This window comes from Babylonia areolata, chromosome 21 (assembly GCF_041734735.1).
Source record: "Babylonia areolata isolate BAREFJ2019XMU chromosome 21, ASM4173473v1, whole genome shotgun sequence".
Taxonomy (NCBI): Eukaryota; Metazoa; Mollusca; class Gastropoda; order Neogastropoda; family Buccinidae; genus Babylonia; species Babylonia areolata.
The window spans coordinates 8,590,942-8,617,652 of NC_134896.1; the positions used below are offsets into that span (position 1 = coordinate 8,590,942).

Consider the following 26,711-nt stretch of genomic DNA (forward strand, 5'->3'; position numbering starts at 1 on the left):
TATATAATCAAACAGAAGCTGTGAAAAAATACATTTATATATGGCAAATCTGTGAAAAAAATCATTTCTCCAGACAGACTAGCATGCCATGCAAAAGACACACACACACACACACACACACACACACACACACACACACACACAGAGCACATAACAGCGACATATGCACACAACACTTGCATCTTTGCACCAAACAATAAATGTGAAAGTTGGGTTATCATTCCTGTTTCAACACAGGTATCGCAGTTGATTGCTGAGCACTGTTCTTTGGGTCAGCATACCTGAACCTTGTTCAGTGTTTTCCATTCACTCTTTATCATTTAAACAGGGTTTGAATTTCCCTGTGTGAGGGGTGGTGATGGAGGTGTGTGTGTGTGTGTGTGTGTGTGTGTGTGTAGACATACCCATGTCTTTAACACAACATAAATCTTCAGACAATTGTTCATGATTATTATGACAATGTGCGCATGTGTGTGTGTGTGTGTGTGTGTGTGCGTACATGTGTGTGTGTGTTTATACATGTGTGTGCGTGTGTGTGTGTGTTCTTAAGTTTAACGTCTATCCACATGTGCGTGCGTGTGTGTGTGTGTGTGTGTGTGTGCGTGTGTGTGCACAGGCTGGAGGCACTGCCCGACCTGCCAGCTGGACGCACCCCCTCGCTCCCACCACTGCCACCACTGTGGTCACTGCATCCTGAAGCGCGACCACCACTGCTTCTTCACCAGCTCCTGCGTGGGCTTCTACAACCAGCGCCACTTCGTCATGTTCTGCCTGTACACCATCTGGGGCTGCCTGCTGGCTGTCTACCTTCAGCTGGCCTACATCAGCCTGTCTCTGCCTCTTCCCGAGAACTACATGATGTACGTCGCTCCTGTCCCCATCTTTCAGCTGTTCACGGGCAACCTGCACTTCGGACTCTTTGTGCTGCTGGTGCATGTGTACATCAACCTGATCTTCATGGGCACTGCGGCCAGCTTTCTCCTCTGGCAGTACATTCTGATACTGCGGGGGCAGACTTCGTACGAAGCCTGGAGGGGGATCAGAACTTATAACGTTGGTCTGTTCGGAAATGTCACCTCTGTCTTTGGGTCTCCCCTGACGTCCTGGATCCTGTACTTTGCTCCCTTGATGCTGCCCCTCAAGGGGGATGGCATCAGGTGGAACGTTCAACACAAGTCTGGGAAAAGGTATTAGATTGCTCAACACACCTGCCGACATTTCATATAAAAATAAATGAAGTCATTTTGATTGATACATTGAAGTTTGCTTTCCAATTCTTCCATTCAAAAATAAATCTTAAAAAATCTACTCTGTAAAATCAGTGGTTCTTACTTCAAGCTTTTAACCTCAAGTGTAGGCTAAAAGCTTGCCAAAGTAAAGAGTTCAGATTTTGCAGTAGAGAAAACTTTTTTTTACTGTTTTTTTAACCAGGCTTTTTAGTGTTTGAATTAGCTACATGGTGAATGATGCTGTGAATGTGATGTTCAGAAGGCGTGTGTGTGTTGGTATTGATGGGGACACATCAGATTCAGCTGTAGTTGAGACAAAAACTGATTAAGCACTGATTAATTGAAGAATATGGAAGTGTACATTTTGAGAGTGACTTGCTTGTCAGATGTTCAAAAAAATAATGTTACCACACACATAAAAAAGCATCATCTTGAAATAAGATTTTTCATTCTATTTATCTTTCTTTCACAGCACCTCCAGTTTCATTATAATCTGACAATCTCTGTGAACAAGTTTGAAATAAAATAAAAAAAGCTTTTGACATTTATTAGGTGTTGATCAAAATGATCAGTCACAATCCATTAATCATTTTTTTAACAACGCTATAAACTGATATCCAATGTAAAGCACACACACAGTGCACATGAAATATGCCAGAATAAGAAGGAACTTCAGTGGACACACACACACACACACACACACACACACACGCACGCACGCACAGAGTTCAATGGTTCACTTATATCTGTGATCACTACTTTGGATGTAGAAATCTCAGTAAAATTATGTTGTTTGGTAAACAAGTTGTTTGGATTAAGGCAAGCATGACTAAATGGGCGGCCCATGTTCAGGATCGTAGAAGGCAGCTTTAATGCCAGAAAATTCAATAAAATTGTACAAGGGACATTGATGCTTGCAGGCTTGTTATTATGTAACGAGTCATGACTGTTTTGTTGTTGTTGTTGTTGTTTTGAAGAGGGAATATCCTATCTACTTCTATTTTATTTGTCATTGTTTGACTGGATCTTTCTTTTTACCAAAACAATATCATGTGTAATTGGTTTTATTTTCCATTGCATATATATTCTGTTCTTGAGAATCTTGATACATTTTCTTCCAGTGCAAAAATATTCACTACTTACTGGGTTTTATCAGTTTTCCAAATGAAAAAATATTTAACACTTACTAGGCCTTGACTGTCTTTAAAAAAAAATAAATAAAAAAAAAAAATTCTGTACTTATGTGCAGTTTATTACAGTTGTAACACAATGTTGACAGCATCTTTTTCACATCAACAGTGTATTGTTTTTCTTGGGGCTATCACATAGAAACAAGCTGTTTGCACTTGACAAATATTCTGCAAAGTATTGCATGAAATGTGTGAAGAGAATGGAATGCTGTCAATGTTTACAATGTAATTTCCATGGTGTTCTACATTTAAGTGTTGTAATGCATTTCGATTTTCAGTATAATATCTATGGTGTTTGATATTTTAAACTTTGAAGTGTTGTGATGTGTGTATAATCTGAATGCATAAAAACGTACATTCTTATCGGTTCATAAGCTGATTTCATATAATGCTGACTCTGCTTTCAAGTAATTCTTAATGATTGTCACTTACTACTTTTTTAAACCATTTTTCATTCTATTCATGTTGATAACTCATTTTCACAAACAATCTATGACCAATGTACTGTTTTCATCTGTCATGTGAAATTCAGGCAACCAACTGTGACATCAAAAATAAAATGCAAACAAAATCTGTTGCAGCTTTTATCAGTCTTTCATTAACATTTCACATCTCTTTCTAATGGAATTAAAAATCTCTTCTTTTTTCTTTGAGACAGTCAAGCTTATTAGTTGTTGTTTTTTTCAAGTGACACCAGTATGGAACAGCTAGATTTACAAGTGTGATGCTCAACAATCCTTTGTGATAGTGTCAGTGTAACATTTCACTTGTATGACCATTTTGTTTATTTACCCTGTCATGTAGGCAGCCATACTCTGTTTTCGGGGGTATTCTTCTTCCTCGTTCGCCTCCCATTAGATAAGCAGCCCAGTGTCTGATGAAGGTTGCCGTCCGTCGCATCTCCTCCAGGGTGCCGTACAGTTTGGTTTCCACTGCTGTTGGTGTTGGCCAGTACTTCCTCCTGGATGCTGCATGCGTTCTACTGTTTTGAAGGATGTGGTCGGTTGTCATTGGTCCCTCACCACAAGGGCACTCTCCACTCTGTCCAATGCCAAATTTTGTGTACATGTGGTGGAGCAGGCGGTTGTGTCCAGTCCTCAGGTGGAAGATCTTGACCTGTTCCCGTCGTTCCAGCAAATGGTATCTGTCTTCTGGGTTATATTTGGGGTGCTGGAGGCGCCACTTTATTCCTTGCTGTGCCTTGATTGTCTTGATTTCATCGTATGACACCAGTTTGTTGGCCTGCTCCTTCTGTGCACCGTCTTTTGCCAGAATGTCCACTTTTTCGTTGCCTCTGATGCCACAGTGTGCTGGTACCCATTGCATCACCTCTTTCTCCACTCTGGCACTCAGGGCAACAAGGGCTGAAGTGAGATGGTTCTGTTCTTTGCAGCGGGAGTTCTTGAGGGCTTGGAGTACGGAGAGAGTGTCTGAGAACACCACCACCTGCCCTGTTGTTCTTGTGGAGTTCTGCGAGACTGTTGTGGCTGCCTCACAGAGGGCTTCTCGCTCAGCTCGGAAGTTGGTGGAGTATTTTCCTGTTGGGATTGCAATTTCTTCATCTCCGTCTTGTTTTCGGGGGTATGTATGCTGGGTATGTTTGTATCCATAACCCACCAAACACTGACATGGATTACAGGATCTTTAACATGCATGTCTGATTTTCTTTGTGCACATGCACGTGAAAGATGTTCAGGCACAAGCAATTCTGCATGTGTTGACCTGGGAGGCCAGGCGCCGTTAACAAGATTCCAACAATGGACCCTCAGATTGAAAGTCCACGCTTTAACCACTTGGCTATTGCACCAATCAAGAGAGTGATAGAAAAGAGGAAATTTCAAGCCTATTGCTCTCAAAATCTATGAAAATTTCTTTTCAAGCTATCTTTTACAAAGCACTCTATTCTGTTCCATGCCCCATATTCTTTCTGAATGTGTGTGTGCGTGTGCATGTGTATGTGTGTGGGTTTGTTTGGTGTTCTTGTATGTTTTGTGTCAGACTGTGCAGAATGTTTTGCAATTGTGAAGCACACTGAGCTGTTAGAAAGCACTGTGTACATGTACCATAATTACTATAATTATTATCATTATATCAAAATCATTATTTTTATTGTTAAAACTCTCTCTGGACAAGTGGTAAAAATTCCCTTCATCAAAATGAATACAATGCAACACAAATAAAAATGTGAATCTGCATTTCTGGGATAACATCATCCACAACCATCCTTCTCACTTCCATGCCTTTTACTCAGGCACATTTCAGCATGATCAAAATTAATTATTATTCAAGGTATTCAGTTTATTTCCATTTCAGAGCAACATTTATACCACACACTTCATAATGCAAATGACTGAACATTGTTACAAAAATACCATCATAATGAATGGAGATCTCCATTCTTTGCATATACTAAAATGTATCTTTCCAATCAACACGGAAACAAAACTAAGGTCCACATGTCTGTGGCGTTTGCCTTTACACATCTAACCTCCACTGTGTCATAAAAGTGTTCCCTTATTTTTCTTCCCTTATCATTAACTGTTCCCTTATTCCCAAACGTTCTTAGTTTCAGTTACTCAAGGAGGTGTCACTATGTTCAGACAATTCCATATATGCTACACATCTGCTAGGTAGATGCCTGACCAGCAGCATGACCCTGTCTGCTTAGCCAGGCCTTAAGTGCATGCATATATATTTGTGTACCTATCAGAGTGGATTTATTCTGCAGAATTTTGCCAGAGGACAACTTTCTCATTGCCATGGGTTCTTTTTCAGTGCACCAAGTGTGTGCTTCACATGGGTGCTCGGTTTATTGTCTCATCTGAATAACTACACGTTCAGTCTGATTTTCCAGTCAAACTCAGGAGAAAGGGTGAGAGCGAGATTTGGACCCAGACTCTCACAGACCTTCTCTATTGGCAGATGAGCGTCTTTACCATTCTGCCACCTTCCTCAAACTTTCTTTTAAAGCTGGAACAAGTTTCATTCGATGACAATGGTCACTGCAATCCCTGTAAGATCAATCTTTTAGAACAAACAAAAGGCAATTTACTGCGATTTACTGTTGCCTCTTTCAGACATTCATAAAATATGGGAGATAAACCTCTCAGAGCCAGGATTCTCATTTGGCACTGTAATTAACAAGTCAGCAAATTACTAAAAACGTAACAAAAAAAGAACAGACAAATTCTTATTAGATTTTAGTCCTCAAAAATGAAAAGACAAATTCCGATTATAGTTTTTGTCCTATCAGGGAACCTCCACATAATCTTTTTTTTTTTTTTTAAGTTCTTCTCCTTGGTTTACTGCCTATTCACAAGGAGGTGATCTAGACATGTACACATTCATTCATTCCAGCACACACATACACACTCATACAACAGGTGTGGAGAAAGGGTGAGTGATTTTTTCCAAGTATATATACCACCTTTTTCTATTTTCGAAACATAAACCTGCCTCCACTCTGAAACTTTTCAACAGAAGAGTAAGGTGCACAAAAGTCCACTACCTAGGTGAACATGTTGATATGCATGTACATACACAGGGTAAGAAAATACAATCCCTTCTTTTCTTGGAAAAACTGATACCTCTGAAACAAAATACCCACCAGGAACATTGTATGCCTTTGCAGAAAATAACAAATACACATATTGTTTCTCGTGTTAAGATAAAAGAATTCAATCCTATACTTTCCAACCACAGTTTAAAAAATCAAAAACAAATGTTCATCTTTTACTTAAGAGACTTGGGTCAGCTAATCCAAATGTTCAACAGCTAATTTATCTACAAGTGTTCTGACACTGGACATTATCTGTTTTTATTGGCCAAATGATGATTGTAAGCTTAGTTAATTTGATTGTGTTACTTTCTTTATTTCTGCATAATTTCCTTGCCAATTCTCATCCCAATAACAGATGTAAAGACACACAGTTTGAGCATACATACTCATCTGCACACACACACACACACACACACACACACACACACACAATCCCTGCACCCCTCCCTATACATCACTGTAGTGAATAGATGTTAAATCTATAATCAAACATGCCTCACACAATCTGTAAACATGTAAACATAAAGCATTAAAAAACATAAAAACAGAACAAAAATTTTATTTAAAAACAACAACAAAAAACACTGAAAAGCAACAATCGAAGGGAAAACACAATCTGAATGAAAACCGATACCATTTTTAATGAGGAAAACACAACAAGAAATATTCAAACTTATTACTGACAGTTTTGTTTTGAATCCAGTTTTAACTGCATGTCAACAATTTTTGCTTTTACAGTGCATCGTGTTTTCCAACTTGTTGAAACATGAGTCATGAAAATATCCTTACGCCATAATTCTTGGAAGTGTTTGAAACAAGAGAACATTTCAGTTGTTTTTTTTTCTTTTGTAACTGGCTCTTTCATTATTTAATAATTAAGCCTCCATAGAGTTTACGTTGACCCAGGGATTTTCCTCCGCCAGCAAGCCTATGTCTGAAAACCTTCACTGTGTGGGTTTCTTTCTGCTCGATTTTCAACTGATCTATTAACAAAATCATTGGGTTTCTTTACCCTGATACCCACATTTTGGGAAGCCTTTCCCACATTTTTCCCCCCTCTTTTTTCCAAACTATGGAGCCATTCAGTTCATGGATAGACTTATTTTTCTCTCTCTTGTGGTATAAAATCAATATTCTGAATTTCCTTATTCTGACTACTTATATACATTTTTTCCCCTAACAGAAATCTGATTGTTGGTTGTTAACAAGAATTTCAAATGGTACAAGCATACCAAGTCAATTCAATCATTGAGTTATTTGCCATGAGAAAATCAAGAAAATATTGGTAGAGACAGGTCCTGATCTCAAAAAACGAGTTTCTTATCACTTTATTGAAAAGCATTTCACAAAATGACTGGTGGACAAAATGTAAGGAACCTTCCTTTTAGAAGCAATATGAATAACTAGTTTTTTAAAATAAGTTTTTTTTAAGAACCAACATTCCACAAAAATAACTGAAAGAATTTTCATCATTTACACCACAACCAATACATCACAAATAACAGCGTGGAAAAAAAGCAAAATATCAATTCCTTTCCCAGTTGCATATAGGAATAAAAGGATTCTGGTTTAATCATTTAATAAACATTCACTCATTCAAAAGAGAAGAAAAAAACATAGTACAATGACAACGCTTAAACAAAGCTTGGTCTCACTCTCAATATAGTCGTACTTCAAAAATAGTTTTTAAAAATCCATTCACGCTTAAAATGACAGACAAACAGCCACTGATTCATTTTAGAGCACAGTCTATCAACAGATACCATTGCCCTGACAGACAAGTCACCACAGCAACCAGCCTGCACTGCGGCTGCTGTCCTTCAGTCAGCAGAAAACAGAAGCGCCATCCACACGTCTTCATGTCAACAAGGCTTTCACCCCTCACTCACTCATCTTCTTCACTGGGCTTTTGTGACTATCAGCACAGCAGAAGGCACCAGACCTGAAAAACAAATACCAAAGAAGTTTGTCACTACCAGCACAGCAGAAAGCATCAAACCTGAAACACAGAATTCCATAAACATTTGTCAGGTTACAATGATTTTCTCTACCTTTCTCTCTCATGTGTGTACAGATACACAACATATATAACATGTGGAAACAGAAATTAAAAAAATCCGTCGCCAGCAGAGGCTTGAAATACACAGTGTGAACCACACAACCTTATAACTGACACCTATCAAATGACCCATGTTTGTAATCATCCCCAAGAAACAGCTGAACACTTTCTTCTGCACTGTCCACATCACACTTTGCACTGGACAAACACCATCCAGAACCTCTGAGTAGTTCATAATCTGTTTGGTAACAACTGTCTACAAAGTAATGAAACATCTCTGAAAACGTTCACTCGTTCATCTTACAAACAAAACATTTTGAGTCTTAATAGTCACAATTTAAGTTTTTGTTCACAATCATTTATTTGGAGTGTCCTTCAGGTCATCACTGGTATGTTGTATACATATAAACAACCTGCTCCTTCCTATCTCTGTGACTGTCTCCACCTCTAAGCTTCACCTTGCTCCTCTCTTCGATCAGTTTCTGACACTTTTTTTTTTCCGCATTCCCAGATTCAAACACCCCACTATCAGCTGCTGTTCTTTCTCTGTCTCAGGACCGTACACTTGGAATAAACTCCCTCTTTCAATCTGTCAAATTCCTGCGTCCAGTTCTTTCAAGCCTGGCCTTAAAAAAAACCCACCACATCTTTCCAAATTAGTCTCCCCCAACCCTCCCACCATCACTTTCCTCTTCTTGGTCTAATGTTTCTCTAGCTTTCTACTTACACATACGTATAAGCTCTATCTTTCATCCCTCAGAATCAAAGAGTTGTGCATGCATGTATTGAATAACTGGTGTGGTAACGCTTTCATTTGTCTCTGCACAAAAATTAAACACAGAACAAAGTCAGCTGGTTTGCACAAGAGCGAAATGACTGGAAGGATTTGTTGGCTGGTGCCCTATGCTCCAGCAGCCTCAGCAATGAGAATTCTGTAAGTACTGATTGGCGCAATCACCGAATGGTTAAGTGTTGGACTTTCAATCTGAGGGTCCTGGGTTCCAATGTCAGTGATGGCACCTGGTGGGTAAAGGGTACTTATTTTTCCAATCTCCCATGTCAACATATGTGCAGACCTTCTAGTGGCTGAACCCACTTCGTGTGTATACACATGCAGAAGATCAAATACGCATGTTAAAGATCCAAAAATCCATGTCAGCGTTTGGTGGGTTGTGGAAACAAGAACACACCCAGCATGCACACACCTGAAAACGAAGTATAGCTGCCTACATGGTGGGGTAAATAAACAAAATGGTCATACACATAAAATGTTACAGGTCTATCTGAGTTTGTATGTGTTTGTGCCTGAAATCTAATTGAATGCCACAGGAAACGAATGATGAGTGCCCAATGGCAGCCGTCAGTCGGCTCTACCCAGGTAGGCAGCCTGTTGTGCAAATGACCCTGAATTTGTAAAGCACTTAGAGCTTGGTCTCCCACTGAGGATAGGCACTATAAAAGCATCCATATCATCAACATCATATCAATGCGGTCACTATCATCACCAGCTGGCGAGGGCAGCGACACTGACCCAGCTCTTTGAGGGGTTTGTCCATGTCCTCCTCAGTGAACACCTTGCGGGGAAAGGAGGTCATGATGGAGAAGGGGCCATTGCCGTCCGTGCGGTTCATGGAGATGTACACGCGCACCGCCGCCAGGGGCTCCTTGGCCTTGAAGTTCTGGGTCAGCGCCTTGCCGTCTGTCAGTCGTATCTGGAACACACACACAGAGGGATCAATGGTTAGATCTTAATCTTTTTTTTTTTTTCCCTTTGCTGTAACTCAGCCGACCACACATGTCCATATCAGGGTTGGAAATATTGTATTACTATATTGGTCCAACAGAACAATGGTGGGGGAAAAAAAACATGGAAATCTGGCGCGGTGTAAAGTCACATTCACGCACACAAACCTACAGCATGTATCACTGGACACAAAGCTTCTCACATCATGCCTTCTTAAAACCGCAATTTCACAAAACCAGATCTGCAAAAAGCTCTCAAATGTAAAATTAGTGATCCATAAACAATGACAAAGATTTTTTATAACAAGATTTCTGGATTATCTAGACCCACAAGCGCCCCTGAGCATTACACCAAACAGCTCAGGATAAGGCTCTGCATACATGCAAAAAAAGCAACAACAAAAAAAAAAAAAAGGGGAGGGGGGAAGCCTTATCTACGTTTGAACCCAATGCACTGGTCAAGCTGAGAGTCTGCCATAGTATGAAATAATTTAGTTTCAGTTTCAGTTTCTCAAGGAGGCGTCACTGCATTCAGACAAATCCATATACGCTACACCACATCTGCTAGGCTTATTCAGGCCTTGAGTGCATGCATTATATTTGTGTACCTATCAGAGTGGATTTCTTCTACAGAATTTTGCCAGAGGACAACACTTTTGTTGTCATGGGTTCTTTTTCAGTGTGCCAAGCGCATGCTGCACACAGGACCTTGGTTTATTGTCTCATCCGAACGACTAGACATTCAAACTTGGGAGAAAGAGTGAGAAGTAAGTGAACAAAGTAAATAAACAAGTGGGTCCATGGTGGCGTTACACAGCAGCCCCACCCCTCACCTGCAGCCGTGTCTCGTCATACTCTTTCTTGGCGGAGGGGGCCGGCTGTGCGGCTGATGGTGCTCCCTGGGAAGGGGCCGCTGATCCTGACTGTTGGGCTGCCTTGGCAAACTGCACAGCAGGCGTGCACAAACACACACAATGTGAGTGTACACACACACATACACAAATACATGTATAATGCCCTTACACGTATGAGCATAACACACAAACTTGCAAGCACAGTACTGTATCTAAAATGCTCTACCCCTACTCAACTAAATCAAGTGATCACAGTTCTACGCCAAAGCCAGTACAGGGCGATTTCAGCAGACGTAGGGATAGGCATTTTTATGCCAGGCCACTTGGCCGTTTTACACAGTACGATGATAAGTTTGCAAGTGCACAGTAAGCATCAAAGTAAAGCAGTAAAATGTCAAGCAAAGGAAAGGTGAAGGACACTGAAACTGGGCCATCTCCATTTTCTGAAACACATACCTGCTGACCAAGTGTTTAAAAAGAATAGATAAAGGGAGACCAGAACTGTGGCGAAGTGGTTAGCGTCATGGACTGAAAACTAGGAAGATGCAGGTTCAAACCCCTGGTTTACAGGAGCACATTTCAACACTCTTCTTACATGAGCAAAGCAAAATTAAGACACTCTTCTACTTCTTTGTATGTTCTCAATGAAGTATTGTTCAACAAAAGCAGATTTCTCTTGTTCACTCAAATTAAGCAAACTCCATTGTACACGCTTTCTGGCTTCATTCTTTTATTTTGTTTTTCTACTCATCAGGACACACGTATGCAAGTGCACACATCACATCACTGCACTTCTGTCAGAAATCAACATCCCAAAGAAAATCTCATGTGCCTATACTATTCACCATTAAGACCAACCAGAAAAAAAAACACACACACCAAAAACCCAAACAAACAAACAAAGAAAAACCTGCAAAATCATCAACTAATTGCACGTGCTGCATCATTATTTTCCACTTTTGACAAAAAATATATAAATACCACCCTGCTTCTTCACAGGATGTATCATGTTCCTGGAGAGAAGGAACCTACCAAAAAGAAAAACAAAAAAAAAGGTAACTTACCCTAGCTGCTCTCTCAGCCTTGTCTTTCTCAATCTCATCTTTGACTCTCTGTCTGAACAACACAAAGGCCACAGACAATGAAGCATGGAAGAAGGGCACTATACAAATGTACATCATAATCATCATTGTCATTATTATTATTACTCATCGGCGGCGGTGGCCTCCTTCCGCCTCGAGAGACAATGGCTGATTATTATTATTACTATTATCATTAACAACATAACCATCAATAGTAAAAATGATATTATTATTACTATATCTAATGTGTTGTGCATGCCTGGCCAGTGCTTCAGTTCGCATAACCAGATTCCATCTCTTCTGCTTCCTTGGGAATCTATGTCTTTTTCCTTCTTTTTTTTTTTCTTCTCTCATCCACACTGCAAGTCCCTCCCCTTATTTGGCATGGCTAGCCTGTTCACCACAATGTACAGGTGAGTATTTAGAAGAAGAAAAAAATCTTGGGAAAATCCTTACTTGCACCACATGCACATTATGTGACACTCACACACACCAAAGACAAATACAAGCACACACACAATCTCTAGCCCCTTCTCTCCATTATCACAAGTCCACATTATCTTACTGTACTCTGCATCCTTCAATCAATCCCTCAATCAGGAATGAATGTATCTGTCAACCTACCGACCTAATAATCAAATATTTGTTTGTCTGTCAGTCTTTCTGTCTTTCTGCCTGAATCCATCACAATGACTGAAGACAATAAAGGCTACGGACTGATCTTGATGAAGCACCCCACCAACTCTCCCCTCCCCCCCACGCCCCTCCTCCAAAAGTTCAAATAACAAATCATTGGATAGTTTCCTACACCAGTAATAGTATTCATCGAATCTTCTTGTAAGAACTGGATGATAACTTAACAATGATCTGTGAAACTTATCATATTACAAATACTGGATGATAACTTACATTATTCAGTGAAACTACTTATAAAAGTACTGGATCGTAAGTTAACAATGTTAAAAGCAAAACTCAAATTCAACAAAAATGTTGCCTACCTTGCCAATTTTTCCTCCATCTTCTCTCTCCTACGTTCTTCAGCAATCTTGCGCATTTCAGCTTCTTCCATTCTGCAAAACATTGGGGTCTTAAGATTGCAACGTTCACGACTTTCAAAGCTTCTCTATCCAAAATGGCATCATTATCACTCCGCTGACTGCAGAACTGAAAACATTCCTGTAAACAAACAACCCCATATAAAGTATTATCCCATGAAACATGACAATGAAAGTCAGGCACAATGATGTTACTTACAGTCCGAATGACTGTACAGGACCATATCAGGACTGCCGAACTAAACAAAAAAATCCCTATATTAAACACAAGTGGAAAACAATACAGTTCATGACAGACAGGTTAACAGCATTGCAGAATCCTAGCTACTGCCCATCCTTAAGATATCACTACCTAATCACCATAGCAAAACAGCAAAGAACAGTTTTCAGTATATCAAAGACCGTGGAAAGAGAGAAAAAAAAAAGTGTCAAGGCTTGCTGGAAAAAAGAATGGGGAATGCATTGGGAAGGCATAAAAAGCAGACAAAAGTGAAAGGAGAAAAAAGGCAGAAGAAAAAAGAGAAAAAGATTAAAATTCTCAGCACAGCTGTGGCACGTTTCTGGGAGTGGTAGCGGGGACTGCCGTCAAGGGCTCCAGTTTATGCTGGTTGAGGGCTGACAGCGGTCAGAACGGCCAAGTGTTTGCCAACACCTTTCCCCAGAATGTTTGAACTTGGTTGCATTGATGGTCCAGGGCAGCACTGAATTCCCACCTGGCAGGTGTCGCTGGCCTGCGTATTTCACTTCATGCACAGCTGCCACTGCACTGGGGATGGGCGGGTCCAGGTGGTCATTCTCCTGTGGTCTGTGCTAGGTTCACAATTCTTGCCAAAGGACAGCCACAAGAGGGCGAGTGGCACTCCCTTTGCTGGCAGTAGTCAGATCTCATGGGATGTGCAGGTTGTTGATGAGTCAAGAAGACTGGCTGTCCAGTGGCCCTGAAGATGGCCTTTGACAGTTGGACACTCGGCTTCAACGACCACTGGACTTCCGCAGCAAACAACTCATGTACCTGACTACTTCCTTGGAAACAAACAAGACTTCTGCAGAGATACCATCTTTAACTGACTACAGTCAGACTACCATCTGGACCAACATAACCTGCATTTGCCAATAGGTCGTTTAACACTACTTGACCGGGATCCCCATGCAGAGAATCAGACACAAGCATATAAGAACAAGCACACATACATAACTCAGAACAGACATCTGACACCGATCTTTAGTACTGACAGAGGTCTGATAAAAATTGGAAAACACAAATACTTATCAACAGTTTGTAAATACAAAACAGAAAAATATGAACAAACCTAAACGCAATCAAATACTCACAAAAAAAAAAAAAAACAATGGACATATAAATACAAAATTGAACAAATTAAAAGTGCCCAAATACTGTCCAAACATTCATGATATTTTGAATGACAAAACAAAATAATGAAAATCACAAGCAATTTCTTTAGCGCCTTTCCAGCAGTTCAAAGTGCATGACATTTTAAAGCAAAATAAAATGTACACCGAGATGAAAGTTTAACATACAAATACATGTAAGAAAGAACAAACTAGAGAAAGCAAGAGACACAGAAGGCCAGCAACATAATAAACAAACTTTCAAAAGCAAACCTTCCAGAAAGAGAAGGTAGTAGCATGTATGATAGTCAGTCGTTTTCTACTATGACCATCAGAGGAGGTAACTGCTGTCCCCGACTATCTAGGCTAGAATTTGGTTATTGTGTAGAGTGTCTTGCCCAAGTTGCATCCCCACTCTCTCGGCCAAGAGGGTTTTAGAATAGTTGGCATTGGGATGGTTCCAAAAGGCCAGTTAGCTCCTAAGGCTGCAGCACTAAGAGCCAGTGCAATTTTGCCTCCTAGTTGTGACTGAAAGGTCACTGGCATCCTCATGGTGCAAATTATCTTCTTTGGGTTTTCCTTTCTGCTCCTCTGTCACTGAGCATGCAACTCATGACACAAGTGTAATGGCAAATCACTGGAAATTTTCCACACAGAAAAGTTAAAAAAACCAAAAAAAAACAAGGCAAAAACAATATTAATAACAAAAATGATACTGCAAAGACACATGCAGTACACAAGACTCTGTATTCTTTCTTAATTAAAAAGAAACAATTCTATAAAACAAAACATAAATTTCACACATCTATTCATATGCCTGTTCAAACATCCATCCATACACAAAAAAAAGCATGTTCACACACACACACACACACACACACACACACACAATTTCATACTTTTGTTTGACTCCAGTGAGGTCTTTGCCAGCAGAGCGACGGATTTTCTCCCTCTGGATTTGATCCCTCTTTTCCTGCTCCTCTTTCTCCATGCGCTTCTGCTTCATCTTCTCCAGAAGTCTGCCACCACACAGGTCATGTTAATGCTGTACTTACGCACATACATGCGTTCACATTCACCTGAACCAACTTGAATCAACATGTTCATCACACACACACACACCACACTCACTCACTCACAAACACAAACGTGTGCATACATTCACAAACACACCTTGCTGTTTCAACACCAAATCACAGTCAGTCAATATGATCGATTTCACATCAAATCAGAATCAGTTAAAACCATTATCAACAAACAAACAAAACAAAATTAACATTCACGAAGGAAATGTACAGATACTTCCACCTTCAATTTCTCCACATAGGAGACAGGAGAAAGGGGATAGGAGCAAGTGATGGAAAATTATGGCAAAAACTGGACACAGAATTCATGCTTGGCTTTGTTTAGCCAAGACAGGGCGGAGAAAATGAGTAGCTGCCTCACAGGAAAAACAAGGATGGAAATATAGCAGGTATAAGCTGACAAATGAAAAGGGTTACAAATACAAGCATCACCTTAACTGCTTGCAATGGAGAGTCACTAACTTTGTTTCTACTACAGTATAAATACAAGTTATAGGAATACTTTACCTTATGATCTCAAAAAGATAAATCATCCACATGTCTGCTGATAAAAAGGTAACATATATTCATAAACACAAGAAAACACACAGCCTTTACAGCCACAGAATATCACACAGTTTGATCATGCTCTCACATCAGTCATCTCAAAGGGAATACGAATTCATAATAAGTATGTGCTAAATACTAACTCAAAATGCATGCTATATGATGTAGATAGTATTAATATCAAATTGATAATAGATATTTAACACTAAAAGAAAATAAACAGGACTAAACAGACGACACATATAAAATAATATTATTTTGAAGACATAATTGGACACAAAACAGAAACGCCAAAGAATCGATAGACAGATAGAAAATGCGAAAAACTTAGCCGTATGAAGTGCACAGGAACAGGTGTCAAGATGGCTGCCGGAAAAAGAGGGCGCTAGCAAGGGGGACAAAGGGGACGTTACCTACTTCCGGGAGGTTATCGGCCGTAGTATTCTCATTTTCTCCGCATAGACGGATAATAGTTTGCACAGGACAGGAATGTCAGACCCCTGCCAGAGTCTGCACTAGTTGGGTCACGGTTAAGTATGTGTAATTAAATAAAATATTATGCTCATGCCTTATATATTGAAAACACGATGTATGGCATGTTGAGTATGCTCACCTTTCCTATTGTGTTCTGCCAGTGTATGATAGTCAGTTGTGACCAATTAAGACCATCAGAACAGTAGAGGAGGCAACTGCTGTCCTGACTATCTGGGCTAGAATTTTAATCTGGCAGAGAGAGTCTTTCCCAAGAAATATTTCCTCTCAGACAGTCCACACTGAGAGCTCTACCAGTTGACTGACTTTGTTTCTTCTTCTTCTTCGTTCATGGGCTGCAACTCCCACGTTTACTCATATGTACATGAGTGGGGTTTCACATGTATGACCGTTTTTACACTGCCATGAAGGCAGTAACACTATGTTTTGGGGTGTGTGCATGCTGGATATGTTCTTGCTTTCATAAACCACCAAAGCTGACTTAGATTACAGGATCTTTTAAGTGCACATTCGACCTTCTGCTTGTGTATACACGCGAAGGGGGTTCAAGCACAAGCAGGTCTGCACATATCTTGACCTGGCAGATTGGAAAAATCACCACCCTTTACCCACCAGGCGCCATTACCAAGATTCGAACCCGGGACTCTCAGACTGAAAGTCCAACATTTAAACCACTCCACTACTGCGCCCATCTGACTTTGTTTCAACACCAGCGTAACTTGTAGGCATCCACCCCATCCTACCTTTCCTTCTGTGCTGCCTTTTCTTCCTGCATCCACCCCATCCTACCTTTCCTCCTGTGCTGCCTTTTCTTCCTGCATCCACCCCATCCTACCTTTCCTCCTGTGCTGCCTTTTCTTCCTGCATCCACCCCATCCTACCTTTCCTCCTGTGCTGCCTTTTCTTCCTGCATCCACCCCATCCTACCTTTCCTTCTGTGCTGCCTTTTCTTCCTGCATCCACCCCATCCTACCTTTCCTTCTGTGCTGCCTTTTCTTCCTGCATCCACCCCATCCTACCTTTCCTTCTGTGCTGCCTTTTCTTCCTGCATCCACCCCATCCTACCTTTCCTTCTGTGCTGCCTTTTCTTCCTGCATCCACCCCATCCTACCTTTCCTTCTGTGCTGCCTTTTCTTCCTGCATCCACCCCATCCTACCTTTCCTTCTGTGCTGCCTTTTCTTCCTGCATCCACCCCATCCTACCTTTCCTCCTGTGCTGCCTTTTCTTCCTGCATCCACCCCATCCTACCTTTCCTTCTGTGCTGCCTTTTCTTCCTGCATCCACCCCATCCTACCCTTCCTTCTGTGCTGCCTTTTCTTCCTGCATCCACCCCATCCTACCTTTCCTCCTGTGCTGCCTTTTCTTCCTGCATCCACCCCATCCTACCTTTCCTCCTGTGCTGCCTTTTCTTCCTGCATCCACCCCATCCTACCTTTCCTTCTGTGCTGCCTTTTCTTCCTGCATCCACCCCATCCTACCCTTCCTTCTGTGCTGCCTTTTCTTCCTGCATCCACCCCATCCTACCTTTCCTTCTGTGCTGCCTTTTCTTCCTGCATCCACCCCATCCTACCTTTCCTTCTGTGCTGCCTTTTCTTCCTCGGTCAGGGGCTTGATCTCCTCCACGCTTTCTGAGAAGCTGGCATGCTGCGTGCGGGCCGCATGGGCCTGTGCATCCAACTCGCTCTTCAATAACTTGCCGCACCTGACGTCCACAGACATTTAACAACCATGTTAAGTGGGTGGAAAAAGGCAGCAAAAAAAAAAGAAAAAAAAAGTATGCAGAATGTTCAATTAGTTTGTTTTTGTTTTTGTTTTTTTACAAACAACTTTCTTTAGTGACATATTCAAGATGATATTTATGCAGAATGTTCAAATAATTGCTTTACATATACACAACCTTCTCCAATGACATATTCAAGATGATATTTATGCAGAATGTTCAACAATTTTTTTTTTTTGAACTACTTTCTCTAATGACATATTCAAGATGACATGCACACAACACAAGCTGACACACCTATATAATGCACAAAAGAAATTGTGAATTTTCTTACCAATGGAAATTAACAAGTTGATAAATGATTATGTCAACAGACACATACAGTATCAGGCATCGCAACTGCACAGTTGATATCAAATACACAGGTAAACGCAGCACTCCACAAGACAAAACTTACTCATCACACTTGAGGGACTTGGGCTGGGGAGCAGCTTCTCCGCTGGCAGCTTCAGAATTTTCACCTGTATTGTCCGCTTCTTTACCTGTTGGCAGGATGTACAAGCACTGATGTTACCATCCGCTTTGTCTCTTGTCATACACAATACTTTGTTATAGGTGTTACCATCAGCTTTGTCTCTTGACATACACAATCCTTTGTTATAGGTGTTACCATCAGCTTTGTCTCTTGACATACACAATCCTTTGTTACAGGTGTTACCATCAGCTTTGTCTCTTGACATACACAATCCTTTGTTATAGGTGTTACCATCAACTTTGTCTCTTGACATACACAATACTTTGTTATAGGTGTTACCATCAGCTCTGTCTCTTGACATACACAATACCTTGTCACATGTGTAACCATCAGCTTTGTCTTTTGTCATACACAATACTTTGTTATAGGTGTTACCATCAGCTTTGTCTTTTGTCATACACAATACTTTGTTATAGGTTTTTCCATCAGCTTTTTCTTTTGTCATATGCAATACTTTGTTATAGGTGTTTCCATCAGCTTTTTCTCTTGACATACACAATACTTTGTTATAGGTGTTACCATCAGCTTTGTCTTTTGTCATACACAACACTTTGTTATAGGTGTTACCATCAGCTTTGTCTCTTGACATACACAATACTTTGCTGAAGGTGTTATCATCAGCTTTGTCTTTTGTCATACACAATACTTTGTTATAATTATGTGTTACCATCAGCTTTGTCTCTTAACATACACAATACTTTGTCACATGTATCACCATCAACTTTGTCTTTTGTCATACACAATACTTTGTTATAGGTGTTACCATCAGCTTTGTCTTTTGTCATACACAATACTTTGTTATAGGTGTTTCCATCAGCTTTTTCTTTTGTCATGCACAATATTTTGTTATAGGTGTTACCATCAACTATGTCTCTTGACATACACAATACTTTGTTATAGGTGTTACCATCAGCTTTGTCTTTACCATCAGCTTTGTTTTTTGTCATACAAAATACTTTGTTATAGGTGTTACCATCAGCTTTGTCTTTTGTCATACAAAATACTTTGTTATAGGTGTTACCATCAGCTTTATCTTTTGTCATACACAATACTTTGTTAGAGGTGTTACCGTCAGCTTTGTCTCTTGTCATACACAATACTTTGTTAGAGGTGTTACCATCAGATTTGTCTTTTGACATACACAATATTTTGTTATAGGTGTTTCCATCAGCTTTTTCTTTTGTCATGCACAATATTTTGTTATAGGTGTTACCATCAACTATGTCTCTTGACATACACAATACTTTGTTATAGGTGTTACCATCAGCTTTGTCTTTACCATCAGCTTTGTCTTTTGTCATACAAAATACTTTGTTATAGGTGTTACCATCAGCTTTATCTTTTGTCATACACAATACTTTGTTAGAGGTGTTACCGTCAGCTTTGTCTCTTGTCATACACAATACTTTGTTAGAGGTGTTACCATCAGCTTTGTCTCTTGTCATACACAATACTTTGTTAGAGGTGTTACCATCAGATTTGTCTTTTGACATACACAATACTTTTGTTATAGGTGTTACCATCAGCTTTGTCTCTTGTCATACACAATACTTTGTTAGAGGTGTTACCATCAGCTTTGTCTCTTGTCATACACAATACTTTGTTATAGGTGTTACCATCAGCTTTGTCTCTTGTCATACACAATACTTTGTTATAGGTGTTACCATTAGTTTTGCCTTTTGTCATTCATACATGTTAACATTCACCATGCCTCTTGTCATACACATTACCTCAGAACCTTCAATGAGAAAAATTCCATTCACAGTCAGGCATCAGTAATAGTTGTTCCATAATAAATGTCAATGATAAGAGAGTGTGTGTGTGTGTATGAGTGTGTTTGTGTGTGCATGTGTGTGCATGCGTGTTTGTCTCTGTGTGTGTCTGTGCATCTGTGTGTGTGTATATATATATATATATCTATGTCTATGTGTCTGTGAGCTTGCATGCACAAATGTGTGAATTTATGTGAGCTATGCAATGCATGAATCCAGAAATCCATCTCCTTACCCAGCACATTGCCTTCAGGATTTTTGATGTCCAGTGGAACATCGATGTCTGGGTCGTCTTCATGAGCCATGATCCTGCAACACACCCACAACCTTGGTCAGACCCTGGACCCACACTTTCATTTCACTTTCATGTTAACCCCTTGACTGCTAAACACTGGTGACATGAGATCAGAGTGGCATGAGTTTGGAGTGCTGTAACTACTTTTTGTGTACAAGTTTACCAATGGGTGTCATTGATTTTGCTGATCAAAAGAAATGGGGTCCCATGAGGAAAAAGTCCAAATACTGCGCGGTGACTGACATGCTGACCTGTAAGCTGTGTCTGAATTCAGTAAGTCAGGTGACAGCCGTTCACTGATGGTTACTTGTCAGCTTTAAGGGGTTAAACTGCACCAACAATAATACAGCACGATGGGAGATGAATTATCTGAACTTGCCATTTTTCTCAAAATATCAAGAAAATAGATGTAACACGGATGGAAGAAGTTTTTGTCGCAGTACGATCAGACTGATCATAATTTAGGTACTCACTGTGATACAAAGCTACATAAATGTATTATTCAAATAGGAATGCTTATTGTCACTATCAATAGTATCATAATTATTAAATTAAGATATTACTGATAATGACGCTGCTTTACAGATGAGAATATCATAACAAATGATATATTTAGATTATTCTGTGAAAAAAGGAACAAGACTTTATTATGACACTTTAGTTAAAAACAATATGACCCCAAAATGCTGTAACAAATGAAACGATTTGTTGTAACTGAACATTAACTGGAAACAGACATTTCACAAAATACACTAAATAAGTGATGGAAACTTAAAATGGTTTCAAATAAGAATAAAGAATAATTCATAGGATTATTGCAACGAACAGATCTCTGAAACAGATGAATATCTCTGATAATGATAAATGTAGCTTCTGCGGATTACATCCAGAAACCACTGAACACCTTTTCTGGAGATGTTAGATTGTGCAGAGATTTTGGTCTGCTTTCCAAACTGATATGAATAACAAATGCAATAATGTATAACAATGCCCAACTATGTGAAGAATTGGTTTTATTTGGCAACTCACACACATTTGCTACACATGACATTTTTCATTATTTTACTTGCTAGAAACTTTATGTACAAATGCAAATTCAATAAACCAACAACCACAACTCAATGCATTTAGAACACAGCTCAGATACAGATACAAAATCGAAGAACATGCATCTCATATACTGATGAACCATTATGCTTTCCGTACTAAGTGGAACAGTTACCTTCCAATTATGGAAACCTAATCATAATTTTGCCTGTTCCATAGTAACCATTCTGTATAACAGTCCTTATGAAATGAAGGGAAAAGAAAAGGGAAAGAGAGGAAAAAAAGAAGAAAAAACCCCCCCTTACGTCCACTACAATTACTATTAGTGCAAAGCACTTGTACTAGCTTTGTGTGTGTGTGTGTGTGTGTGTGTGTGTGTGTGTGTGTGTGGTGTGTGTGTGTGTGTGTGTGTGGTTTTGTTGTTGTTGTTGTTGTTTTTTCATTGTAATTAACTATAAACCTTTCCTTTCCAATATTGTTAAAGCAGAAGTGGTATACTCATTGTTTCTTACACTACAATACTACCACTCGCTTTTGCCTCGTCCTTGATGCCATTACTATAATAGCTGACATAATGGATGCTACTGCTATGTTACAACTGGTCTCATTATTGATTATTATTAATATCATATTAAACCATCATCATACTGCAATCAATAATGTGTCACACTGACTGAATGATTGGACTAGTAGTTAAATGTGTGTGTGTTTGTGTGTTTTGTTTGTTTTCTTTTTTTTCCCTATTATTATTGTTGATGTTGTTTTTTTGTTTTTTATATTATACTTTTAATTTTGTTTTGTTTTTTTCTCTATTGGATGTTACTGTTCGTTTATACTGTTTGTTCATACTGATCTCTGTATATTGTATACATGTCTATGCAATTTTTTTTAAGTTAAAAAAAAAAGAAAGAAAGGTATTATATATAAAAGTATTGAAAACTGCAAATATCTATTTAACCATAAACATCATCTTATGCCTGATAATGAGGAGTAATAATAATTAATAGCCCCTGGAACTGCTGTATTGTTACTGTAATAATTTGTTAGCACAATAGTCATCAATTATTGATGAAATGTTTGATGTTTTCTCAATCACAAAGGAACTGAAACTGAGAAAATAGAAGGCATTTTTCTTACCAGTCCATCGCAAGTTGTACACCTTTGTATCCAGTTTTCGCCAGAGCCTTTTCACTGAAACAGAAAAATATACAATATTCATAAATGATTATATCAGTTTTGTATATCTGTGTGTGTGTGTGTGTGTGTGTGTGTGTGTGTGTGTGTGTGTGTGTGTACTGCACTCAGCAGACTGTACAACTAAAGGAAGGTTATTTGTATGGGTAAGAAATAAAATCGCCAAAAAACAAATGTTAGGTTTCATGAACTGAACACTTCCAAACTGATTTCTAACATAACGTGTTTGCTGGGGACAACATATAAAAATTCCTCCCTTCTTATGCTGTCATACAATGAGATGATTTAAGTATCCATATGTTTTGTTAAAAATTTGCACACACTGATGACTTGTAAATGAATCCAGGAAAGCACCCAGAGTTTAAAACAGATTAAATTCAGAACAATATATAGCCCCGATAGGGCCCCTTCATCTAATTCTGTTGTCTGCCGTGTGACTGAGAAAAAAAAAGGGCCCTATGCCATTGCTGACATGCACTGTTCACATGAACAAGTCACCACGAAAATATCTCCTGCTCGCGAGCACAGCAACACACTCTGCAGTCTGCATTTATTGGTCGCGGTGGGCAGCAGAAACAGTTATGATATTCTTAGCATAAAATGTTATATGGTGCCACTCCAAAAATTCAAAACTCTCAAGGCCTTATCCAGTTCCTTTGTCTGTAACAGTTGTAAACAGAAGGGCCTTGATTTGGAATCTTTGTCCTGAGTGAGTTAATGATACCCATTCTGGAATATGTCAGTCCCATGCTTTTTCAGTAACACCACTGGCACTGACAGGAAAACATGGGGGGGTGGGGGGGTGGGGGAGTGCTACAGGATGTGTCTGTGTGAAATACCGGCAGTCTCTCTGTGTGGACAAGATGCTGGCAGACCTCAAGATGGACTTTCTTGAAACAAGGCAGCAAGACAGCCATGCACAAACTCCACCACTGGCCTCATCTCCAAACACACCAAGCATATTTACCAACATCCCACCCACAGAAAAGAAACTGATGCCAGTCCAACCCCGATTCATTAGGCCCCAAACACAGAACTCAATTATTGAGTACTCAGCATCACCAAAACACAAAACAAAACCAAAAAAAAGAAGAAAAAAAAGAAATCTTCCCACAGAATTCCACTGAAGAGGTGGCCTTCCCAAGACTGGCTAGAGCAGTTAAAAATCCTCTATCAGCACAACTTCCACTTTCTAGCACTGTATCAGAACTTCAGATTGGTGGGGAAACCCCATGATCCTGAATGAAAATGAAAGTGGGATACTGAAAAGCAAATGTTATGAGCCAGTAGCAATACTATGTACACAAAGCAACAACAAAAATATGTGTGTTCAGTGGGCATGCTGAGAAACAGAAGCAGCAAACACCATTAAAAGGAATTATGTGTTAATGCAGAGAAACACATCCTCTAAAATTCTTTTTTTGAATCCCAAAGTAAAATTGTTGCTGCAATTTCAATGAAAACACACACACACACACACACACACACACACACACACACACACACACACACACACACACACACATCCATTTTGGCTGCAAGTGCAAAACTGAAAAAAAAAAAGCCTTAATGAAACAAAAAACAAATAAATACAATCACTGAATCAGTCGGTTGAAAATCATCAGATGACTGTTTCTCCTTTTCCCCCATAGTACCACTGGTCTATCTTCTATAGTAAATGAATAAGGCGTTAATCATCAGCAGTGACTATATCAGTTATGTTCATTCTTTTGGGGCAAACAACTAAACTTACGCAACACGGGTGAGATTCACATATCCTATGAATCAAACATCGGAACCTTGTTTATGTAATGAAATAAAGTCTGTTGGCATTTTGGCATCCCAGTTACAAACAAAAGACGTAGTTTAATACTGTGCTTTTCCAAGGCATGCCAGCCGCTATTCAAAAATGGCATGTTCATACCAACCTTCCGAAGTGAAACCTTCGCGAGTCTGCGACATTAAAATGTACCTAAAATTGAATTAATCAGGTACCAGAATACATGTGATCTGAACTTACGCTCTGTTCCTGGGAAACCCCATCTCAACAAGAATTTCCACGTCTGTCGGCATGTCTGGAACTTTGAAATTAAAGATCCTTGGCAGACGAATATGAACTCCTCGCAAAATTGGCACTGAATGTGAAACAGTGTGGTTTCTTAGCATGGATACCTTCAAGGGAGAGCATTCAAACGAACTCAATGCCATGTTTCTGTCGTATGTACATGATGCACGATGTCCAAATGATACGTTGATGAAAAGTTGCCCTTCCTAAAATTCATTTTGATAAATTCGTGTTCAATATTCTTTTTCATTTCTTATTTGCCTATAAAAAAAAGAGTAAAGGAAGACATTTAATGAAAAATATTTATATGAAATATGCTGGGTAGAGGATGTGATGGTAGTGTTTTCCTCTCTTCTTTGTATGTATGTATGTATGTATGTATGTATGCATATGTATGATTTCAATTATGTATTGTGCATGTGCTATATATATATATATATATATATATATATATATATATATATATATATGATAATGTGTCTGCATGCTTATAAGCATGTATGTAGGCCTGCCCTGTTCTTTATTCAGTGATATTAGCCTACTAACTTAGGTCAGGTCAGGTCATTAGATCTGCTACTGGTAACCTGTAATCCAGTACAACCTGTTCAGGGTCGGGTTGCCGACGACTAAACCGGCACTCCCACCACTCCCTTCTGGGACTGGTGAGGCGGGTGGCTAGACACCCTTATGGAGATCCATAAAAGGGCGTCGGCTCAGGAGAGCCACCGACGGCCATCTAGCTCCACCGTGCTGTGTGCATGCCACACGCAGTTGGCCCCCGGGGTGTGTCTACCCATGCATGCGAAGTCTGGATCCGGCAGAATCTGCGGAAGAAACCTATCGGTTCAACGGAGAGGAAGGCGGTTACAGCAACGCACTGTGGAGTGCAGAGAGCAAGATGAGACACCGAAAGGATATCTTGGTCATCCACTGCATCCGTGCTCATCCTCCAGTCGTCTCGACTTAGTCTTGCCACTGGAAATTGGTGGACCCGGACGAGAGAGTGAGGTCGACGTTGCGCAACTCCTCTTCACTTTAAACAAACTCATCGCGCAAGTCATCAGTCATCCAAAATGACCTTTCATCCTTCATCATTTCATCACCCCCAAGTCCTGTGGCGACAGGCGAGCGACGAAACGACAGGTGTGGGTACACTGGCAGTCGCAGCCGCAGACCTGCACGCAGGCGGCTCAGGCCATAGGGTCGTTCTTCGTCGACAGGAGCAGCGATGGAGCTCGGCAGCCGTCTGAGCGTCTGAGCAGCCCTCTTTAGGAATGCACTGCTCACCTCCCTAGCATGAGGAAGGGGCTAGAAAAGGTGCCCTAAAAATTGCCTGCTCCATATCACCCTGGCCAGCATACCGCGGCTGGCGGGGACCCTACATCAGCGGTCGAAACAAAGAGAAAGAAAAGAAAAAAACAAGGATCGTTCCTCTCACCATTGGTGCTTGGAACATAAGGACTCTCCTGGACAGAGATAACGCAGACAGACCCCAAAGGAGAACAGCACTAGTTGCATCCGAACTCGCCAGATACAATATCGACATCGCAGCCTTGAGTGAGACTCGGCTTGCAGGCGAAGGCGAGCTCTGTGAACGGGGATCTGGTTACACCTTCTTCTGGAGTGGACGAGGAAGCGAAGAGCGACGTGAGGCTGGTGTTGGTTTTGCAGTAAAAACAGCACTTGTCAGCAATCTAGCTGGAATCCCAAAGGGAGTCAACGATAGGCTTATGACCATGAAACTCCCACTGGCATCTGGCCAGAAGCACCTCACCATTGTCAGTGCCTACGCCCCAACCATGACCAACCCGGATGAAGTGAAGGCGAAGTTCTACGAG

The 26,711-nt window shown here is 40.1% G+C and overlaps 2 protein-coding genes across 3 annotated transcripts in view; one reads left to right on the forward strand and one right to left on the reverse strand.

Moving 5' to 3' along the window:
- The window catches only part of LOC143295813 (putative palmitoyltransferase ZDHHC24), a 3,873-nt gene extending 887 nt beyond the window's left edge, over positions 1 to 2,986 (forward strand). For both annotated transcript variants that reach the window (XM_076607450.1, XM_076607449.1), the window contains one exon: positions 617 to 2,986. In XM_076607450.1, coding sequence (XP_076463565.1) covers positions 617 to 1,194 — 578 coding nt within the window. In that variant the 3' untranslated portion in view covers positions 1,195 to 2,986. The remainder of the gene's footprint in view (positions 1 to 616) is intronic.
- A 1,717-nt stretch (positions 2,987 to 4,703) lies between these two features.
- On the reverse strand, positions 4,704 to 24,960 carry LOC143296096 (UBX domain-containing protein 1-like). The gene is made up of 11 exons (XM_076607867.1): positions 24,829 to 24,960; positions 22,752 to 22,805; positions 20,508 to 20,581; positions 18,423 to 18,507; positions 17,816 to 17,947; positions 15,021 to 15,140; positions 12,715 to 12,786; positions 11,699 to 11,750; positions 10,614 to 10,724; positions 9,569 to 9,749; positions 4,704 to 7,920 (listed from the first exon to the last, which is right to left on the reverse strand). The coding sequence occupies exons 1-11, from the start codon at positions 24,879 to 24,881 to the stop codon at positions 7,877 to 7,879; spliced, it is 978 nt and encodes a 325-aa protein (XP_076463982.1). The 5' UTR covers positions 24,882 to 24,960; the 3' UTR covers positions 4,704 to 7,876.
- Positions 24,961 to 26,711: the final 1,751 nt, after the last annotated feature.